Raw genomic sequence first — 20626 nt, forward strand, 5'->3', positions numbered from 1 at the left:
TTTTATAGATGGCTTTGATAATATTGAGGTATGTGCCCTCTGTCCCTACACTTTGAAGAGTTTTGATCAGGAAGGGATGCTGTACTTTGTCAAATTCTTTTTCAGCATCTATTGAGAGTATCATATGGTTCTTATTCTTTCTTTTATTAATGTGTTGTATCACATGGATTGATTTGTGGATGTTGAACCAACCTTGCAGCCCTGGAATAAATCCCACTTGGTCGTGGTGAATAATCCTTTTAATGTACTGTTGAATCCTATTGGCTAGTATTTTGGTGAGAATTTTTGCATCTGTGTTCATCAAGGATATTGGTCTGTAGTTCTCTTTTTTGGTGGGATCCTTGTCTGGTTTTGGGATCAAGGTGATGCTAGCCTCATAAAATGAGTTTGGAAGTTTTCCTTCCATTTCTATTTTTTGGAACAGTTTCAGGAGAATAGGAATTAGTTCTTTTTTTTTTTTTTTTAAAGATTTTATTTATTTATGTGACAGAAAGAAGATCACAAGTAGGCAGAGAGGCAGGCAGAGAGAGAGAGGAGGAAGCAGGCTCCCTGTGGAGCAGAGAGCCCGATGCGGGGCTCGATCCCAGGATCCCGAGATCATGACCTGAGCCGAAGGCAGCGGCTTAATCCACTGAGCCACCCAGGCGCCCCGGAATTAGTTCTTCTTTAAATGTTTCTTAGAATTCCCCTGGGAAGCTGTCTGCCCCTGGGCTTTTGTTTGTTTGGAGATTTTTGAAGACTGTTTCAATCTCCTTACTGGTTATGGGCCTGTTTAGGTTTTCTTCCTGGTTCAGTTGTGGTAGTTTATATGTCTCTAAGAATGTATCCATTTCTTCCAGATTGTCAAATTTGTTGGCGTAGGTAGAGTTGCTCATAGTATGTTCTTATAATTGTCTGTATTTCTTTGGTGTTAGTTGTGATCTCTCCTCTTTCTTTCATTCATGATTTTATTTATTTAGGTCCTTTCTCTTTTCTTTTTGATAAGTCTGGCCAGGGGTTTATCAATCTTATCAATTCTTTCAGAGAACCAGCTCCTAGTTTCGTTGATTTTTTTTCTATTGTTTTTTTGGTTTCTATTTCATTGATTTCTGCTCTGATCCTTATGATTTCTCTTCTTCTGCTGGGTTTAGGGTTTCTTTCTTGTTCTTTCTGCAGCTCCTTTAGGTGTAGGGTTAGTTTGTGTACTTGAGACCTTTCTTGTTTCTTGAGAAAGGCTTGTACTGCTATATATTTTCCTCTCAGGACTTCCTATGTTGCGTCCCACAGATTTTGAATCGTTGTGTTTTCATTATCATTTGTTTCCATGAATTTTTTCAATTCTTCTTTAATTTCCTGGTTGACCCATTCATTCTTTAGAAGGATGCTGTTTAGTCTCCATGTATTTGGGTTCTTTCCAAATTTCCTCCTGTGATTGAGTTCTAGCTTCAGAGCATTGTGGTCTGAAAATATACAGGGAATGATCCTAATCTTTTGATACTGGTTGAGACCTGATTTGTGACCCAGGATGTGATCTATTCTGGAGAATGTTCCATGTGCACTTGAGAAGAATGTGTATTCTGTTGCTTTGGGATGAAATGTTCTGAATATATCTGTGATGTCCATCTGGTCCAGTGTGTCATTAAAGGCCTTTATTTCCTTGTTGATCTTTTGCTTGGATGATCTGTCCATTCCAGTGAGGGGAGTGTTAAAGTCCCCTACTATTATTGTATTATTATTGATGTGTTTCTTTGATTTTGCTATTAATTGGTTTATGTAGTTGACTGCTCCCACGTTAGGGGCATAGATATTTAAAAATTGTTAGATCTTCTTGTTGGACAGACCCTTTGAGTATGATATAGTGTCCTTCCTCATCTCTTATTATAGTCTTTGGCTTAAAATATAATTGATCTGATATAAGGATTGCCACCCCAGCTTTCTTCTGATGCCTGTTAGCATGGTAGATTGTTTTCCACTCCTTCACTTTAAATCTGGAGGTGTCTTCGGGTCTAAAATGAGTTTCTTGTAGGCAACATATAGATGGGTTTTGTTTTTTTATCCATTCTGATACCCTGTGTCTTTTGATTAGGGCATTTAGCCCATTAACATTCAGGGTAACTATTGAGAGATATGAATTTAGTGCCATTGTATTGCCTCTAAGGTGACTATTAACTGTATATTGTCTCTGTTCCTTTCTGATTTACTACTTATAGGCTCTCTGTTTGCTTAGAGGACCCCTTTCAATATTTCCTGTAGAGCTGGTTTGGTGTTTGCAAATTCTTTCAGTTTTTGTTTGTCCTGGAAGCTTTTTATCTCTTCTCCTATTTTCAATGATAGCCTAGCTGGATATAGTATTCTTGGCTGCATGTTTTTCTCATTTAGTGCTCTGAATATATCATGCCAGCTCTTTCTGACTTGCCAGGTCCCTGTGGATAAGTCTGCTGCCAATCTAATATTTTTACCATTGTATGTTACAGAGTTCTTTTCCCAGGCTGCTTTCAGGATCTTCTCTTTGTTACTAAGACTTGTAAATTTTACTATTAGGTGACGCGCTGTGGATCTATTCTTGTTGATTTTGAGGGGGGGTTTTTGCACAACCTTTATTATTTTAATTAAGAAATTGTTCTTTATATAGATATAAATGCTTTGTTATGTGGGTCCACAGTATAGATCTTTTTCTTTGTCATTTCTAGGCTAACCTAAATGGTTAATAATGGAGAATATATTTTATAGAATGATAATAAGATGGTCAGGAGGAGAGATGGTGTAGCTCATTCCTTTCATTTCGAATTTGAACAAACTGAAGCCAAGGAAGGTTAGGCAACTTACTTACCTGTGGTTAACATTGCCTTTAAAAGAGCCACAGCCTAGAAGCCAGATCTTCTAGCATCTAGTCCCGTGTTCTCGGTTAATTATTATGTGTAACAAAGTCCTACCCCTTGTTAGGCTTTCTTCCCCTCTCTCTCTTTTTTAAAGATTTATTTATTTATTTATTTGATAGACTGAGGTCAAGTAGGCAGAGAGTCAGGCAGAGACAGAGAGGGAAGCATGCTCCATCCTGAGCAGAGAGCCAGATGCGGGGCTCGATCCCAAGACCCTGGGATCATGACCTGAGCCCTTTAACCCACTGAGCCACCCAAGTGCCTCCTTTCTTTCCCTCTATTTTCTGACAGATGAATACCTACTCACTCATCTTGTAAGGCATGGCTTCTTACTGCTTTACAGCATTTCCTGAACCCTGTCTATATTGGACTCTACTTCTGTTACAGCAATAGTAACATTTTCCCCTGCATATTTGTTTATGTGTCTGTCTCCCTCAGCCGACTGAGCTTTTTGGACTAGGAACATTTTTTTCTCTGTTATCATTTAGCACAGTTCTTATCCCAGTGTAGGTACTCAATAAACAGGTAACCCAAAAGAAGGCTGTCTTAGTGGGAATGCTACCAGCTGAATGAATTTTTTTTTTTTTTAAGATTTTATTTATTTATTTGACAGAGAGAAAGATCACAAGTAGGCAGAGAGGCAGGCAGGTGGGAGGCAGGGGGAGCAGACTCCCTGATGAGAAGACCCTGACATCATGACCTGAGCTTAAGGCAGAGGCTTAACCCACTGAGCTACCCAGGCGCCCATGAATGAATATTCTTTAAAATAATTTTCTTCTTTGAGTTTACTTAAAAATTTTTTTATAAATAATTTATGTACCATAAGATTTATAGGTTTTAAGGATACAATTCAGTGATTTTCAGTAAATTTAGAATTGTTCAAACATCACAATCCAGTTTTAGAACTTTTCTGTCACTCCTAAAACACTTGCACCCATTTGTAGTGAGTCCCAGCTTCTGCCCCTAGGTAACTACTGGTCTGCTTTCTCCTTCTGTATGTTTGCCTTTTCTGAACACTTAATGTAGGTGAAATCACACACTTTGTAGTCTTTTTCTTGCGGTTTCTTTCACAAGCATAATGTTTTTGAGGCTCATCTGTTTTGTAGCATGTATCAACACTGTATTTCGTTGTATATTTATAAAGTATTTTGTTTATTCGCTCACTGATTAATGGGCATTTGGAATCTTTCTACTTCTTGGCTATTACGAATAATGCTACTATGAAAATTTGCATATAATTCTTTGTGTGGACATGTGTTTTCATTTTTGGGGAGTATGGAATAGTTGATTATTTTGTGAAGTTATGTTGAAATTTTTTTTTTTTAACTTTAAATTGCCAAACTGTTGTCCAAAGTCACTATATCATTTCACATTCCCACTGGCAGTATATGAGGGTTCCAGTTTCTCCACAATCTTACCAACACTTTATTGTCCACCTAACTAATTTTAGTCGTTCTAGTGGATGTGAAGTGGTATCTCATAGTTTGTAATTTCTATTTTATTTTTCTAACAACTAGTAATATTGAATATCTTTTCATGTGCTTATTACCCATCTGTATATCCTCTTGGATAAAATGTCTGTATAAATCTTTCCCATTAAAAAGAAAAGTATTGTCTAATTATTATTAAATTACAAAAGTTTTTACAAATATCTCCTGGGTGTAAGTTCCTTATCAGATATTTGATTCGCAAGTAATTTCTCCCAGTATCTGGCTTGTCTCTTCATTTTCTTTAAGTTTTTTGAAAGGGAATTTCTTTCAAAGGAAGGAACATAAATGGTAAAAGTAGAAAAGATTCTGGATATTATAAATTATCATTGAGAAAATAAAACAGTGTTTCTGAGCAAGGAAAATAATCTCAGCAAACTATACTATCAAGTGTGCCAGATAATATTTGCTATCGATGGAAGGAATTATTTTATATTCTTGCATCTGATCTCAAACCTTAAGAACAAACATACCATGTGCATCTGGCTGGCTCAGTCATTAACACATTTGACTCTTGATCTTGGGGTTGTAAGTTCAAGCCCCACGTTGGGTGTAGAATTTATTTAGGAAAGTAAATAAATAAGTAAATAAATCAGCCACAGACACACACAAAAAGAATAAACATACCGATTTCTTGACATTTGACTTAGTGACTTGTGTGTCTTTCCCACAGAGGGCAGTATTTTCCCATGGGCCTATTAAAAGATGAAAATCCAAACTGTAAATTACCCTGAAACTTTAATTGCTCTTTAAAGCTAAACTATAGCTTTTCTGGAAAAAGGAATAACTTAGGAAAAATTTCTTACTTGCCAAATTTTCATTTATACTTCTTAACTTATATTTATGGTAAGAAAAAGTGAAGAACCTTTGGCTTTAATTCTGTGTATCTTACTTACACAGTATATACTGTTTTTATCCAAATGTTTCTGGCATTGTGAAAGTTTATTGCATTTCTCTTGCACAGTTTGTGAAGAACTTGTGTTAGTTGTGTAATTTCTTTTTTCTATATCCTCCCAAGTTTATGCAGAGACTAAGGAAGAAGACAGGCTAAGTGACAGGTGTGTGAGAGGGCCAGGCACAGGAAGGCCCAGTTTTGTTCAAGATTTTATTGTCTCAGAAGTAACTATAAGAAATAAGTTGTCTTGAATAGTACTCTTTGGTAAGCAGGTATTTCCACATACTGCTTCATCTGTATAATGGTTGTTATTTTAGCGTTAAGGTTTTAAATTTTAGACTGTAAAGGTTTAATGGCTATTGAAATTATTTTAATGGTCATGATAAAATTTAAAAAAAATTTTTTTTTTATTTTTTTAAAATAAAAAAAAAAATTAAGACAGGAGTTTTCTGGATTGTTCAGAGCTTTTGAGTCTTTGTTGCTACTGACTACCAAAGTGTTCATTATTTGGGACTCCATGAGCTGACTCAGCTTGACATACTGGTAACTAGAAGTGAATGAACATCATCTTACTGTTCTTCAAATGCATGTGGCCCGAGGTTTTAAGATAATTTTGTGAGCTTCATAGGTTCAGTCAGGGACAAGAAAAAAGTCAGAAGGGCCATGACTGGGAAAATAGGAGATACTGCACAGCCCTGAAACAGATGGACGAGAGGGGCGCTCTGCTTCTGGTCCCCACAGAAAACATCTCCCTGGCCAATATAGTCAGTGATTGTGCCTAACTCAGTGAGAAACACTGCCTTATCCATAAAACATAAAATTATTTTCTCCAGATAACGTAAAAGTGTTTCATACACACACATTTGTTTTCCCAATATACATTGCAAGTTTTTCATATATAAAAAAATTGAGTTAACTGTTGGTAGTAATGGAGTACTACACTATGTATATTTTTAAAATAGAAAGTGAAAAGTCGGGGGCGCCTGGGTGGCTCAGTGGTAAAAGCCGCTGCCTTCGGCTCAGGTCATGATCTCAGGGTCCTGGGATCGAGTCCCGCATCAGGCTCTCTGCTCAGCAGCAAGCCTGCTTCCCTCTCTCTCTGCCTGCCTCTCTGCCTACTTGTGATCTCTCTCTGTCAAATAAGTAAAATAAAAAATCTTTAAAAAAAAATATTAAAAAAAAAAAAAAAGAAAGTGAAAAGTCTGACAGTTCTACTTCCTGGAGAAAAACAATATTTGCAGCATGGTATCTTTTTATTTTTTTATTTTTTAAAGATTTTATTTATTTATTTGACAGACAGAGATCACAAGTAGATAGAGAGGAAGGCAGAGAGAGAGAGAGAGGGAAGCAGGCTCCCTGCTGAGCAGAGAGCCCGATGCGGGACTCGATCCCAGGACCCCGAGATCATGACCCAAGCCGAAGGCAGCGGCTTAACCCACTGAGCCACCCAGGCGTCCGCATGGTATCTTTTTAGAATTCTGTCTGTAAATGGATGCACCTCTCTGTGTGTGCCTGTGCATTCATATGTATACCTATACAAGTTGTTTTTTGTTTAGAAAAAATACATACTTTGTATACAAAAAATAAGAATGAAATAAGGCAGAATAGAAAATATGATGGTGCATTACATGGAATAAGGATACATATTACTTCATGAAACTTTTTCACAACTGTATATACATGTGTATGTGCATATAAATTATACATATGGATGAATGTGTCTATATTGTACATATGTGTTTATGTGTGTATATACACACAGAGAGACCTAGCCAAATAAATACATGTATTTACTGGGTTAGGATGTAAAATCTATTTCTTTCCATAGAAGAATGTAAAAAAAATGTTTTACAAGCCACAACTTAATATCACTAGGAATATACAAGGCACATGCTGTGTATTACAGATATGTAGTATTTTGGATTATTTAAATTCTAAATACAATGCAGTGTGATAGATACAAATGCTTACTGATATCCATGGTTTAAATTTATAAGCACAAAACTATGTCCATTCAGTAAACATAAATTAAGCACTATAGTATATACATCATTGTGGTAGATGTTGGCAGTACTAAGTTGATAGCAAAAGTTGTGGTTCCTACCCTCAAAGAGCCCAAGGTTTTAGCTTTTTAAAAACAGAGTGAATTAGTAAAAAAGAAACAGGGAAACTTAATTGGTACAATAGTGAGAAACGCAGTGTGCTAGGCACTTTTATACACATTATCCATTATTTATACAAACTTTTACATTTTACAGAGTTCTTTCAGATATATCTTTGCCTCATTTAATCATCTGTGGAGAAGGGTCTTACTTTATGGATTAAGAAATAAAGGCTTGAAGAGGTTACTTTAACTAAGATCACTTAACTAGAAAGTGACAGAGATTGACTGACATCTGTTTTCCCAGTTGAATATAGTGTTCTTTTCCCAGGTTATGGCCCTGAAAAGATCTGTGGCGAATTACAGATTCTAAAATGAACAAGTTAAAAACCTTATGCAGAAAATAAGATTAGGGGAACTGAGCCTTGACATTTATGAAATGTCCAAAAACACAGCATGCTAATAAATGGAATTCCAATGTAATGAAAAAAATATATTTTATGAAAAATGGAAACTATTCAGTAAAATTCCATTCATTACTCTTTTTCACTAGGAAACATATTTTGATATGTTTGATATGTTTGATATCTCTTCAGTTTCTTTGAGATATTTGTTAATTTTTCTTTATTACAGATGTTAGTATCAATATGCATCATTTTTTCCCTGCCTCTGGGCCCAATATTTTTCTTTTAATATATATTACAGTTTTTAAATTCTGCCTCTGTCTCCCTCTGTTGTTCCAAGAATATAAAGTCACTTGGATACTGGGATCCAAAATGCTTTGTCCTTTCTTTAACATGTCTAGAATAGCTTAGATTTGAGAGACCACTCCTAGGGCTCTAGCCCATTAATAAATAATGCTGGAGCATAGGACAGTAGCACCTTTTACCTTAGTCTTCACTCCTCTCCTTCCCAATAGAAGTATGGATGGCTCCAAATCCTTGTGTTCTCTCCCCGAGCTTCCCCCCAGAGCTTCATCACAAAATCTTCTCTTGTTCTGTTACTTTGCCATATTTTTCCCAATACCCTGACCCTTTTCCCAGTTATCCCTAAAGGATACCAACATGTAAATATTTGAATCAAAATTCTTGGAGCTTTAAAAAGATGTGCAAAAGCAAATCCATGTATACTGTAATGTCAGGAAAACTTACTGGGATGGATTACTGAAATCTCTCTAAATCGTGCTGCATCTCCAGTTTGCTTGATGGAAGCAAACTTATCTTTGAGTCTAAGGATGTAGCTATTTTTATGTTTTGTGTTCTTCTAGTAATAAATTCTGTTTTGTATTTCTACTTTGTGTTGACAGATGCAAATGAAGCTGATGGAAATGAAAGAGCTGGAAAATCATAATAATCAATTAAATTGGTGCAGTAGCCCACACAGCATTCTTATAAATGGTGCTACAGATTATTGCAGCCTCAGCACCAGCAGCAGTGAAACAGCTAACCTTAATGAGCATGCTGACAGCCAAGGCATCTTGGAGTCAGAACCCATACACCAGGAGTCTCCAGTGAGTCTCATTGTTCTATAACCTTCATAATCAATTTCAGAAGAAAAAAATTAATTCATCTCAGAGTTTTTGTTGACATCATACTTATAAATATGGAACCTTGCCTCATCTGAGGACAGTTGATTTTTTTCCCGAGAGAGAGAGAGTAGGTACTCTGATCCAATAGTTCTAACACTTTTAACTAGTGTAAAAATGTGATTTTAACCAATCCATTTGTTATAAAGCAAGTTTTCAAAAACAGTAGCTCTATAGATAGTAACTTTTTAAAACATTTTTTTTAAGCATTTTCACCCAATGCTGAAAGTAATTCTTTATTTCATAATGTTGAGGACATTTATTTACTAGTTACTTAGCACACAGCAGTGCTGCTGTTATATGTGAGAGCTGCAGAGACAAAAGACCGTAACCCTGCCTTTAAGCAGCATACAGTCTAGCAGTGTAACACTGTGAAGGGCTGTGATAGGGAGGGCAGCTTGGAGGGGGCTCAAGATTGTATAGAGAAAGCTTTATAGGTGAACTTCAAAATAAGTGTTAAGCAAAGAAGAAGGTGGTATATTCCTGGCAGAGAAAACAGCATTTGCATAGGTATGAGATGGGAGAAACATGCTGCACAGGGTGACACTCTCTTATAGCGGCTCCCTGCATTACCTCTTACGTAAAATATAGATGTCTGCGCCCCATTACAAACTTGCTGAGCTAGAGTTTCTGGGGTGGTGCCACGTACCCGTACTTTTACAAAAAATTCCGTGGGTGATTATGAGGTGCCCCCTGGATTAAAATGACTACTTTTAGGTCAGAAAGGGACAGAGAGTAAGAAATTTGGATTCATTTTGAAGCGTTGGGGCATTTATCTTACTGTGGTGAGTAGCCATTGAAGAATTTTAAGCAAGTTGTGACTTAATTGCATTCACCTCTTAGAAGAATATAAAAAATGGATTTGAGAATAGGACTGGATGCACGGAGATATGTTAAGAGACTATTGGAATGATCTGTGTGAGATTGTTTTAGTCTAAACTGAAGCAGTAATAGGGAAGAAGAGAAGAATACAAGTGTGAGAGATACTAAAGACATAAAATTAACAGACTTGATTTGTATTTAGATGTTGCAGTCTTGGATACATTATACACTGTTCTTTTAAATACAAAAAGTTATCCTTCAAGGACATAGTGTGGTATGAAATGAAGATTTCCCCTGCCACTTCTTTTTTTTTTTTTTTTTTAAAGATTTTATTTATTTATTTGACAGAGAGAGATCACAAGTAGGCAGAGAGGCAGGCAGAGAGAGTGAGAGGGAAGCAGGCTCCCTGCCGAGCAGAGAGCCCGATGCGGGACTCGATCCCAGGACCCTGAGATCATGACCCGAGCCGAAGGCAGCGGCTTAAACCACTGAGCCACCCAGGCGCCCCATCCCCTGCCACTTCTTAAGCCCTATTACCTACTGGTCTAAATCCGGGAAGCAAGGGGAAGAAGCCATTGAAAGACCTTTAACCAGAAGAGCCCCGATCAGATTCATATTTTAGATCTATTCCTTTAGCTACTACAAGAAGGATCAGTTGGAAGGGCACATATTGGAAGCAAGAAGGCAGTTAGAAGGTTACTCTGGAGCAAAAGGATGGTACTGTAAATGGATGATAGTGACAATGAGGAAAGAAAGGAATGGATTTGAGGAGGTAGGAGGTGAACTCAGCAAGACTTGGAAGCTAGCTGGGAAATGACATGAGGGAAGTGGTTAAGTGGTTTAAGTTTTCTGGCCTGAGTGACTGATGCTTAATGATACTGTTTTCCTAAGAAAGATTTTAAGAGAACTCATTTAGTGAATACATTCTGCTTGTCTTCTGTATTTTTAGCAATTTTTGGTTATCCTTTGTCAGTTTCCTCTGCCAAGTAGAAAATACATCGTTAGTCCATGTAACATTAATATTTTGTAGGCAAGAAGTAGTCCTGAAATATTGCCTTCTGGTGTGACTGATGATAATGAAGTGGCAACTACAGCTGTTCATGAGAAAGTTTGTCCTGAATTTAATAGTGACAGACTTTCAAAAGAGGTAAAAATAATTTTATATGTAAATGTTCTTCTTACTGGTTTTCCTAGATGGGTTATACATTGTTTTAGGCTAAGGAAAGAAAAATGTATTAAGTGAACTTTATGACTACAGAAATATTTGTTATTTTTTCAAAGCATGTTATTTTATTTTAAAATGTTACATCTTAAAACTGGTTTCTAAAATAATACTTTTCAATTTAAAATTATTTTTAGGGAGATCCATTTAATGTAGAATCAAGTTCACTGACAGATCCTGTTGCAGATACAAACTTGGATTTTTTCCAGTCTGATCCTTTTGTTGGCAGTAAGTATTCTTACTTTTATATTACGGATTTACCAAAAAAGTCTTTTTCATGTAACTATATAGGAATTAGGGCTCAGTTTTAAGATCCTACTTGTTACAGCAAAAGTAGTGGGGTGTGATATGCTTATATTTGCTGGTATTTGTCCTTATCAGGCAACAAACTCCTGGGCCAGAGCCCCTGATTAAGAGCATGTTTCTTCTTCAGAATAAGGACCAAAAGAAAGGTATTATGGACCAGGAGAGACTAGGTACTCTTAAGTCAACCAGCAATTTTTTACCAGAGTACCAACACCATGCTTTTAAAACAGTGGAATCTATAGCAGTTAGAACCTAGATCTCTGCCCTTAAAGTGCCTATAGTGTTTTTGAAGAAATAGAAGTTTAGTAAATTGAAATACCTGATGTCAGTGTAAACTATGTTAAATGCCACTGGTATCAAAACTCTTTTTGCGTTTTGTTTATTCCAAATCAATTTGTGAAACTGATATGTCAGTTTAAAACATTTTATTTATTTTTTTTTCTCTACAGAAGGAGAAGTTTTTATTTACATTCCAGTCAGTTAACATACAGTATAATATTTATTTCAGGAGTAGAATTTAGTGATTCATCACTTACATACAACACCTGGTGCTTGTCACAAGAAGTGCCCTCCTTAATGTCCGTCACCCATTTAACACTCCTCCCAACCCACCTCCCCTCTGGTAACCACCAGTTTCTTCTCTGTAGTTGAGTCTGTTTCTTGGTTTGTTGCCTCTTTCTCCCCCAGGATCATTTGTTTTGTTTCTTAAATTCCACATATGAGTGAAATCATATGGTATTTGTCTTTCTCTGACTTACTTGCTTAGCATAATACTCTCTGGTTCCATCCTTGTTGTTGGAAATAAGATTTCATGTATATATGTACTTCATATCTGTATATATACATTCATATACTGACTCTTCTGTATCCATTCATCAGTTGATGAATATTTGGTCTGTTTCCATAATTTGGCTGTTGTAGATAATGCTGCTGTAAGCATTGAGGTGCATATATCCCTTCACATTAGTATTTTTGTATTCTTTGGGTAAATACCTAGTAGTGCAGTTGCTTGATCATAGGGTGGTTCTATTTTTAACTTTTTGAGGAACCTCCATACTGTTTTCCAGAGTGGCTATACCAGTTTGCTTTCCCACCAACAGTGCAAGAGGGTCCCCTTTCTCTGCATCCTGGTCAACACCTGTTGTTTCTTGTGTTGTTAATTTTAGCCATTCTGACAGGTGTGAAGCATTATCTCATTGTAGTTTTGATGTGCATTTCCATGATGATGAGTGATGTTGAACATCTTTTTACAGGTTTTTTGGCCATCTCTGTATCTTCTTTGGAAAAATGTCTATTCATGTCTTGCCCACTTTTTTTTTTTTTTTTTTAAGATTTTATTTATTTGAGAGAGAGAGAGTGATTGAGAGTATTGGGGGAGGGGTTGCAGAAGGAGAAGCCAACTCCCTGCTGAGGATGAAGCCTGATGTGGGGCTTGATCCCAGGACCCTGAGATCATGACGTAAGCCAAAGTTAGATGATTAACTGACTGAGCCACTCAGGAATCCCTGCCAACTTTTTAATTGGATTATTTGTTCTTTGGGTGTTGAGTTTTATAAGTTCTTTATATATTTTGGATACTGACCCCTTACTGGGTATGTCCTTTGCAAATACCTTTTGTGGAACATCTTTCTATGTCCTTAGTGGGCATTTGTATAACTTCTTTGGAGGAATGTTCATTCAAAGAACTTGACCATTTTTTATTGTTCATCTTTTTGTTGACTTATAAAAGTTCTTCATATATTCTGAATACAAGTCCCCAATCAAGTATGTGATTTTCAAATATTTTCTTGTATTTTGCGTTGTCTTAATTTTGATGAAGTCCAATTTATCTATATTTTCTTTTGTCACTTGTGCTTTCATATCATGTCTGAGATCCAAAGTCATGAAGATTTACTCTTAGGTTTTCTTCTAAGAGTTTTATAGTTTTAGCTATTACATTTAGATCTTTGATCTATTTTTGGTTAATTTTGGACTATGGTATGAGACACGAGTCTAGCTTTATTCTTTTGTATGTGGGTATCCAGTTGTCCCAGCACCATTTGTTGAAAAGATTATGTTTGACCTATAGAACTGTGTTGGCACTCTTGTCAAAAATCAAATGGCCATATAAATGTAAGGGTTTATTTCTGGACTCTTTAGTTCTAGAATTATTTTTTGCTTCAATAAGGCTCAGTGTCTTTGTTTCTGGAATAGTGATGGTAATACCCATTCAGAATTCTATGAAGAGCAGAGAATTCTGTTAGTAAAATTATTGCTGTTGTGCCTGTCTTTTCCCTTCTATTTGTAACCTCAGCTGGTAATCAAGGGGTAAGTATAGTTGGCTCCAGTTGAAATTTGCTTCTTCTAGGATGCCTGGGCTCAGCCATTTAAGCATCTACCTTTGGCTCAGGTCATGATCCCAGAGTCCTGGGATTGAGCCCCACATCAGGCTCCCTGCTTGGTGGAGAGTCTGCTTCTCCCTCTGCCCCTCTCCCTGCTTGTGAACGCACTCTCTCTCTCACATAAATAAATTAAATCTTAAAAAAAAAAATAGGAGTCATTAGAAAAAATATTGCTTCGTTTATGAGTTATGTTGATGTTCTGCCTTTACTCTTTATTATTTTAAATGTTTCCTAAAAATACATGGCATTTAGTGTTTTATCTACTTTGAGGTAGAGCTAATCAAACAGACTTTGCTTTTAGAAACTTTGCTTCTGTTTAAAGTTACCTTTAAGTGGTGGTGTCCCAACGGTAAATATTGTTATTGTGATTTCTGCTAATTTATTTTGTCACAGGTGATCCTTTCAAGGATGATCCTTTTGGAAAAATTGGTATGTATATCATTGAGGTCCAACTTAGCTGTAATTTCATTCTGCTTAATTATAAACTTGTGTTATATTTAGAAATGAAGGATCAAAGTAAGGTAGTTATAGGAAGTAGACTTCCTTTTTATTCAGTTTTTAAACTGATAAAAGGCCCCACTAAAGGTTGTATGTGCCTGGCATTTTCAGAGAGAAATGGTAGATTCTTGTCAATTTGCTTAATTAACCATTAGATTTATTTTTTAAATTACATTAGTGTTTATATTTTGATACTTTTAATAATACTTAGACTGATTTCTCCTTGTTAGCCAAGGAGTAGATGAGTATAGTGATCTATACTACTTCAGTGTTTAGAACATTTTGTTTTCCTAAGATTATAGCATATGAATGGGGGGAAAGGAAACATCTTAAAGAATTACTAAATCTCAAGCTTTATAAGATACTCTTTCCCTGGTCTTGTGTACCATTTGTTGTGCTTCTCAAACCTGTTTCAAATAAGTTTATTAGGGAAGAGACTGTCTTTTAACAAAATCACAAAGGAATTTGTGAATTCTCCTCCCCTAAAATTAGAATCACCAGCTTAAAAGAATTATTTCAACCTAGCATACAAGTAATCTTTGTGTAATAAGTATTAGAATTATTGATTTGCTTTGGGTGAGTGATAAGCAAGTAGGAAAAAGAATACTAATTAAAGCTGTTTTAAGTGCAACTGTCTGTTTTTTTATGGTCAGTAATCATAATGCCAAGTACCTAATTTAGATTCTGCAGAAGTTCAAAATGTCTTTTAATTAAGGCAGTTATTATACCTTCAGGTGACAGGAAATTTAGTGTAGTAGTTTTCAGTATTTCATATATGTGCTGTATTTTCTTAGATCCATTTGGAGGTGATCCTTTCAAAGGTTCAGATCCATTTGCATCTGATTGTTTCTTCAAGCAGTCTTCTACTGACCCTTTTGCCACTTCAAGTACTGACCCTTTCAGTGCAGCCAGCAGTAGCAGTAATACTTCGGTAAGTGGAAGGGTTAAAAGCTGTTAAATGGGTAACAGTCGTCCTAGGTGAATTTCTTGAAATATAAAGTAATGAAAGGATCCTCTTTTAGATTACTTTTGTTGGGTTATGTAAAAATGTTAGTCTCATCCAGTCCATCCAGTTTTTGGTTCAGACTGTCATTTCACAGCTTTATCTGCCCCTGTAATTAGCTGGAATGACTTAATTTCATCTAAAAATCAAGTCCATCCTTAATAAGGATCAAATATTATCCCATTGGCATATATAAAATACATGGTTCGAAATCTATTAAACAGTCTTTAAAGCTTTCCAGAAATGTGTGCTGTGCATTATTGAAATAATGAAAATCAACCTAAAAATAGCATTGATGTTTTAGAAAGATAAAATCACTTATAGACACATTTTATGTATATTTTATAACACATACATGCTAATCTTGTAGAGAAATACAAATTCCTACTAAATGTCAGACCTTCTTTTGTGATCTTCAAAACCTTGCAAAGTAGGTATTGGTGGCCCTGTTTTAACAGTAATACATTGGGACTCGTCAGTAACCAAGGTCATACAGCTAAGTGCTTTACCGTCTGGAGGCTTTAAAAGAAAATATATTATGGATATTTAAACATACCCCAAATAGAGTAATATAATGAGATATTTTAAGAAACCTCCATGTAGGGACGTCTGGGTGGCTCAGTTGGTTAAGCAACTGCCTTTAGCTCAGGTCATGATCCCAGGGTCTTGGTATTGAGTCCCGCATGGGACTCCTTGCTCAGCGGGGAGCCTGCTTCTCCCTCTGCCTGTTCTGCCTTCTCTGCCTGCCGCTGCCCCTGCTTGGGCTCTCTCTCTCTTTCTCTAAAAATTACATAAAATCTTTAAAAAACAAAGCGGGGGGCGGGGCAAGAAACCTCCATGTATCCATTACCCAATTTCAATAATTATGAATGGTTTTAGAATTTGTTTTTATTTTTTATTTAGAGGCTTATTTTTTAATTAACATATAATGTATTATTTGCCCCAGGGGTACAGGTCTGGTGAATCATCAGTCTTATACAATTCACAGCGCTCACCGTAGCACATACCGTCCCCAGTGTCCATAACCCAGCCACCCTATCCCTCCTCTCCCCAGCCCCCAGCAACCTTCAGTTTGTTTCATGACATTAAGAGTCTCTTATGGTTTGTCTCCCTCCCCAGCCCCATCTTGTTTCATTTTTTCCCTCCCTGCCCCCCTGCCCTGTCTTTGAAATTCTTCATATCAGAGAGATCATGATAATTGTCTTTTAGAGGATTACTTTGTTAAGCAGGATGTTTCACCCAGACAAGAACGATTGATGGGCATTTGAAGCAAAAATTTTGTCTTTTAATTGTCTTAGATTACAAATACTCCCTTAAAAGATGGGGCACCTGGGTGGCTCAGTGGGTTAAAGCCTCTGCCTTCGGCTCAGGTCATGATCCTGGGGTCCTGGGATTGAGTCCCGCATCGGGCTCTCTGCTCAGCGAGAAGCCTGCGTCCTCCTCTCTCTCTCTGCCTGCCTCTCCACCTACTTGTGATATCTCTGTCAAATAAATAAGTAAAATCTTAAAAAAAAAAGAATACTCCCTTAAAAGAGTAATTGATTCTTTTAAAGTTAATAAATTCTGATATTCTTTAATTGCTTTCCTACTATACTCAGTAAAGAGCTATTTGGCCAACAGCTGGTATTTTCCATTGATGTAAAAGTGAGCAAGTGCCTCCGTAACGGAATATTTGTGGTTTCCACAGGCTACTGGATACTCTGTTTTCCTTCACTTAGTTTGCAGTGTGGACCCATTTGCCAAATTCTTCTAAAATTGTCTGCAACCTGAATTTTTTTCCTCTTACCTTACTAGTCTCTTATTCTCCACTTTTATCTTTAAACAGCAGGAAAACCAAAAACAGCTCTTCCTAATTTAAAATAAAACAAGTATCTGCTCTTCCTCTTGCCTGATGAAAATTCTCCACCATTTGTCCTGTTTACTTCTCTTTCCTCCCCAGTTTGTGAAAGCTGTAGCGCCCTTGCTGACTGCTCTGGATTTCTCCATTAAAAACAAAACAAAAAACCAAATTGTCAATATAACAATAGCTTTGCTTATCTCCTCTCTTCCATGTACCAGGCATGGTGCTAAGCTCTGTTCATGTGTTACCCATCTCATCGTCACATTATTTCTGTGAAACTCTTGTTACCATTCTCATTTTAAAGATAAAGTAAATGAGACTTAGAGGTTAAATGATAGTAAATTAGTAAGTGGTAGAACTGAATTCAAATCCGTTTATCTGACCAAAATCTAAGTCCTATAGTCCAAGATTTAAACTTAATTCTTCCCAGCTACAGAGCCCATATGTATTGTGATCTTCCTTCTTTTCAAACAGGCCTCTCATTATGTTTCTAGATCTGAATCTCTCCCCTAAAGTCTTTCCTATTACCTCAAGGCTAGTCTCTGCTTTCAGAGGGACATAATTTAAAAAACCAAAGTGAAACAAAACAACTGCTATTTCTTACTTTCCTAGCTAGTGTATGATAGCATTGTGTGGGTACTAAGTCATACAGTCAGAGTGGGGAGTAGATGGCTGATATGGAAGAGAGAGAATTTCAGTAATAAATTTGGTGACCTTGTAGGAGGATTTTGGAACCTTAATTCTATAAAATACTATCTGAATTATAGTTACAAAAATTACTTTTATGTATTAAATTGCTTAATTATCAAACTGAAGATAATAGAGTCTAATAGCCTCATTCTTTCAAAGGCTATGGCAGTCCATCCTTTTCCCCCCTGCTGTCTCAATGATCTTTTAGGTGGTGGCACAGTGTATTATGAGGAAGGAATAGAAATTAAACCTGACACTTACGTAGGCCTGCTTTTTGTCTTTCTCTCTGTGGTGGTGATTAAAATCTATAAGCTTTTGTTAAAAATCAGGCCTGTTAGGTTGTTTTTCCCCTGAAAGTCATGAGAAGATGCAATAATAATTGGTGACTTATGTCAGGGGCTCTCTCTCACACTGGTATTTTGACTATTACATTAGGAACCATGCAAAGTTACCTGGCTGTACAGACCACCTTAATGTTTTTCTTTGATTGCTCTTTATTCATTCAGCAGATATGATCAGAATATAAACGATTATGCTAGTTTTATAATATCATTGGCATCAGTTAAAATAAATGTCATCTTTGGGGCGCCTGGGTGGCTCAGTGGGTTAAAGCCTCTGCCTTTCGCTCAGGTCATGATCCCAGAGTCCTGGGATCGAGCCCCGCATCGGGCTCTCTGCTTGGCAGGGAGCCTGCTTCCTCCTCTCTCTCTCTCTGCCTGCGTCTCTCCCTACTTGTGATCTCTATCTGTCAAATAAATAAATTAAAAAAATAAATAAATGTCATCTTCAGTTCTAAAAACATCATTAGTATTAATTACTTTATGATAGTAGTCCTTTTTTAAAAAGATTTCATTTATTTATTTATTTCAGACAGAGAGCTAGAAAGAGAGCATAAGCTGAGGGTCTGGGTGAGGAGCAGAGGGAGAAGCAGACTCCCTGCTGAGCAGGGAACCCGATGTGGAACTTGATCCAAAACCCTGGGATCATGACCTGAGCTGAAGGCAGATATTTAACCGACTGAGCCACCCAGGCATCCATGGGTTCTCTTTTTGAAAGAGAATGTACTGCAAGTCCTGTCTGTTTTAGACTATCAGTTGAGCACTGTGATACCATTTGACGTTCAATTCTAATAACCAATTTCTTAATGATTAGAAATAGAGCCTGTAATACAGATGACATTGAGAGCCATGAGTCAGAGGAGATACATGTTCCCAAACCCTTTTTATGCCCCTTTCATGTAACTGTCTGCTAAGGCTTTCTTTGGCCTCTTAAGAGGGCCTGATGCCAGAAAGAGAAAATTCGCTTTTCTTCCTACGTATATAATTTATTTGACTATGATTAAAAACCAAAATAAGTTAAGAAAACAGTTCTGTAGTGGAACTCTTTGGCTTCTGGTAAAGTCCTCACTCTAGCCACTCACCCTTGCCACTTGGTCCAGATTCTTATGTGGTTTATTATTGAAAGTAGCAGGATCTTTTTAACAGAGCTCCCTGCCTCCCTCTCTCTCTCTCCTTTCTTCCCCCTTTTCCTCCCCTCCACTTCTCCCCATGCTCCCACCTCCATCTTCCTCTGGAGTACCTGTGTATGTTCCTCTGATGCGCAGAATGCTATAACTAGAAAGTCAATCTAGCATTTTCTGATATTAAGTACTAGGATATTTAAGAGTTAGAATAGTATGCATCCTAAATACAGCATGTCATCCTGGAATAGGAGAAGGACCTTAATTGAAAAACTGGTGAATTCCAAATAATGCCTATAGTTTATAGTTTTGTACCAGTGTTAATTCCTTAGTTTTAATAGATGTTCCGTGATTATATGAGGTACTAACATTAGAGGAACCTGGGTGAAGGGTGTATGAGAACTCTATGTATTATCTTTACAACTGTTCTAGAAATCTAAAATTACTTCAATACAAAAAGTTAAAACAGTGTATATCTGTACTAGTAGCAAAATAATGAAGAAAAGAGATGAATGCCACCAAAGTCAGGGTAGTAATCACCTCTGCAGAGGAGGGATGGGATTGTTTTTGGAGAGGGGCACAGGAAGACTTACCAGGTGTTGGCAGTTTCTTGAAAGGTGATAACAAAGGAGTTCATTTGATAGTTACTTGTTAAACCATATGTGTTTCTATACCATATTGAATGGCTATTACCTTATCCAATGAAAGATTAGAAAATGCTATGTGTCATTTAGTTTAATAAGATTGCAAATCATTAGGGGAAACATTAATTCCTAATGCCTTGTATTTCTTTCCTTTTTTTTTTTTTTTTTAAGATTTTATTTATTTATTTCACAGAGAGATCACAAGTAGGCAGAGCAGTAGGCAGAGAGAAAGGGGGGAAGCAAAGCTCCCTGCTGAGCAGAGAGCTCAATGCGGGGCTCTATCCCAAGACCCTGAGATCATGACTTGAGCCGAAGGCAGAGGCCCAACCCACTGAGCCACCCAGGCACCCCAATGCCTTGTATTTCTTAATTAAGATTTTGTAAAGAATATTTTCTTTGGTGTGGCCATGAGGTTTCAGCTATGAAATATCGCCTCTCTTAGTCATGATTTTGTGCAATTTGTTTAGGTAGAAACATTGAAACACAACGATCCTTTTGCTCCTGGTGGAACAGTTGTTGTTGCAGCAAGTGATTCAGGTAAGGAAATAATTGATCAGTTTATTTGAATAGTAAATGTTAACCCTTTTCTTTAAGCTTCTTTTTCTGGTTTCCAAATATAATTGTCCTACTTATTTACTTAAAGCTGTAAAATTATTACATATTTACAGTGAGATGTAATCTACCAGTAATAATGATGGCAGTTGTTGGCATTTCATTCTCTACTTTTCTTATCATTTATTTATCTCATTTATTATTCATGTTAAAGATCTTATGAGAGGGGAGTGGGAGACAGGTTTCCAGTTATGGAATGAATAAATCATGGGAATGAAAGGTA

General features: G+C 36.7%; 1 protein-coding gene across 2 annotated transcripts in view; it reads left to right on the forward strand.

Moving 5' to 3' along the window:
- The window catches only part of EPS15 (epidermal growth factor receptor pathway substrate 15), a 150592-nt gene that overhangs the window by 105806 nt on the left and 24160 nt on the right, over nt 1–20626 (forward strand). For both annotated transcript variants that reach the window (XM_046005784.1, XM_046005776.1), the window contains exons 16-21: nt 8648–8851; nt 10779–10895; nt 11108–11198; nt 14051–14086; nt 14950–15086; nt 20259–20328. In XM_046005784.1, coding sequence (XP_045861740.1) covers nt 8648–8851; nt 10779–10895; nt 11108–11198; nt 14051–14086; nt 14950–15086; nt 20259–20328 — 655 coding nt within the window. The remainder of the gene's footprint in view (nt 1–8647; nt 8852–10778; nt 10896–11107; nt 11199–14050; nt 14087–14949; nt 15087–20258; nt 20329–20626) is intronic.

This window comes from Meles meles, chromosome 1 (genome assembly GCF_922984935.1).
Source record: "Meles meles chromosome 1, mMelMel3.1 paternal haplotype, whole genome shotgun sequence".
Lineage (NCBI taxonomy): Eukaryota > Metazoa > Chordata > Mammalia > Carnivora > Mustelidae > Meles > Meles meles.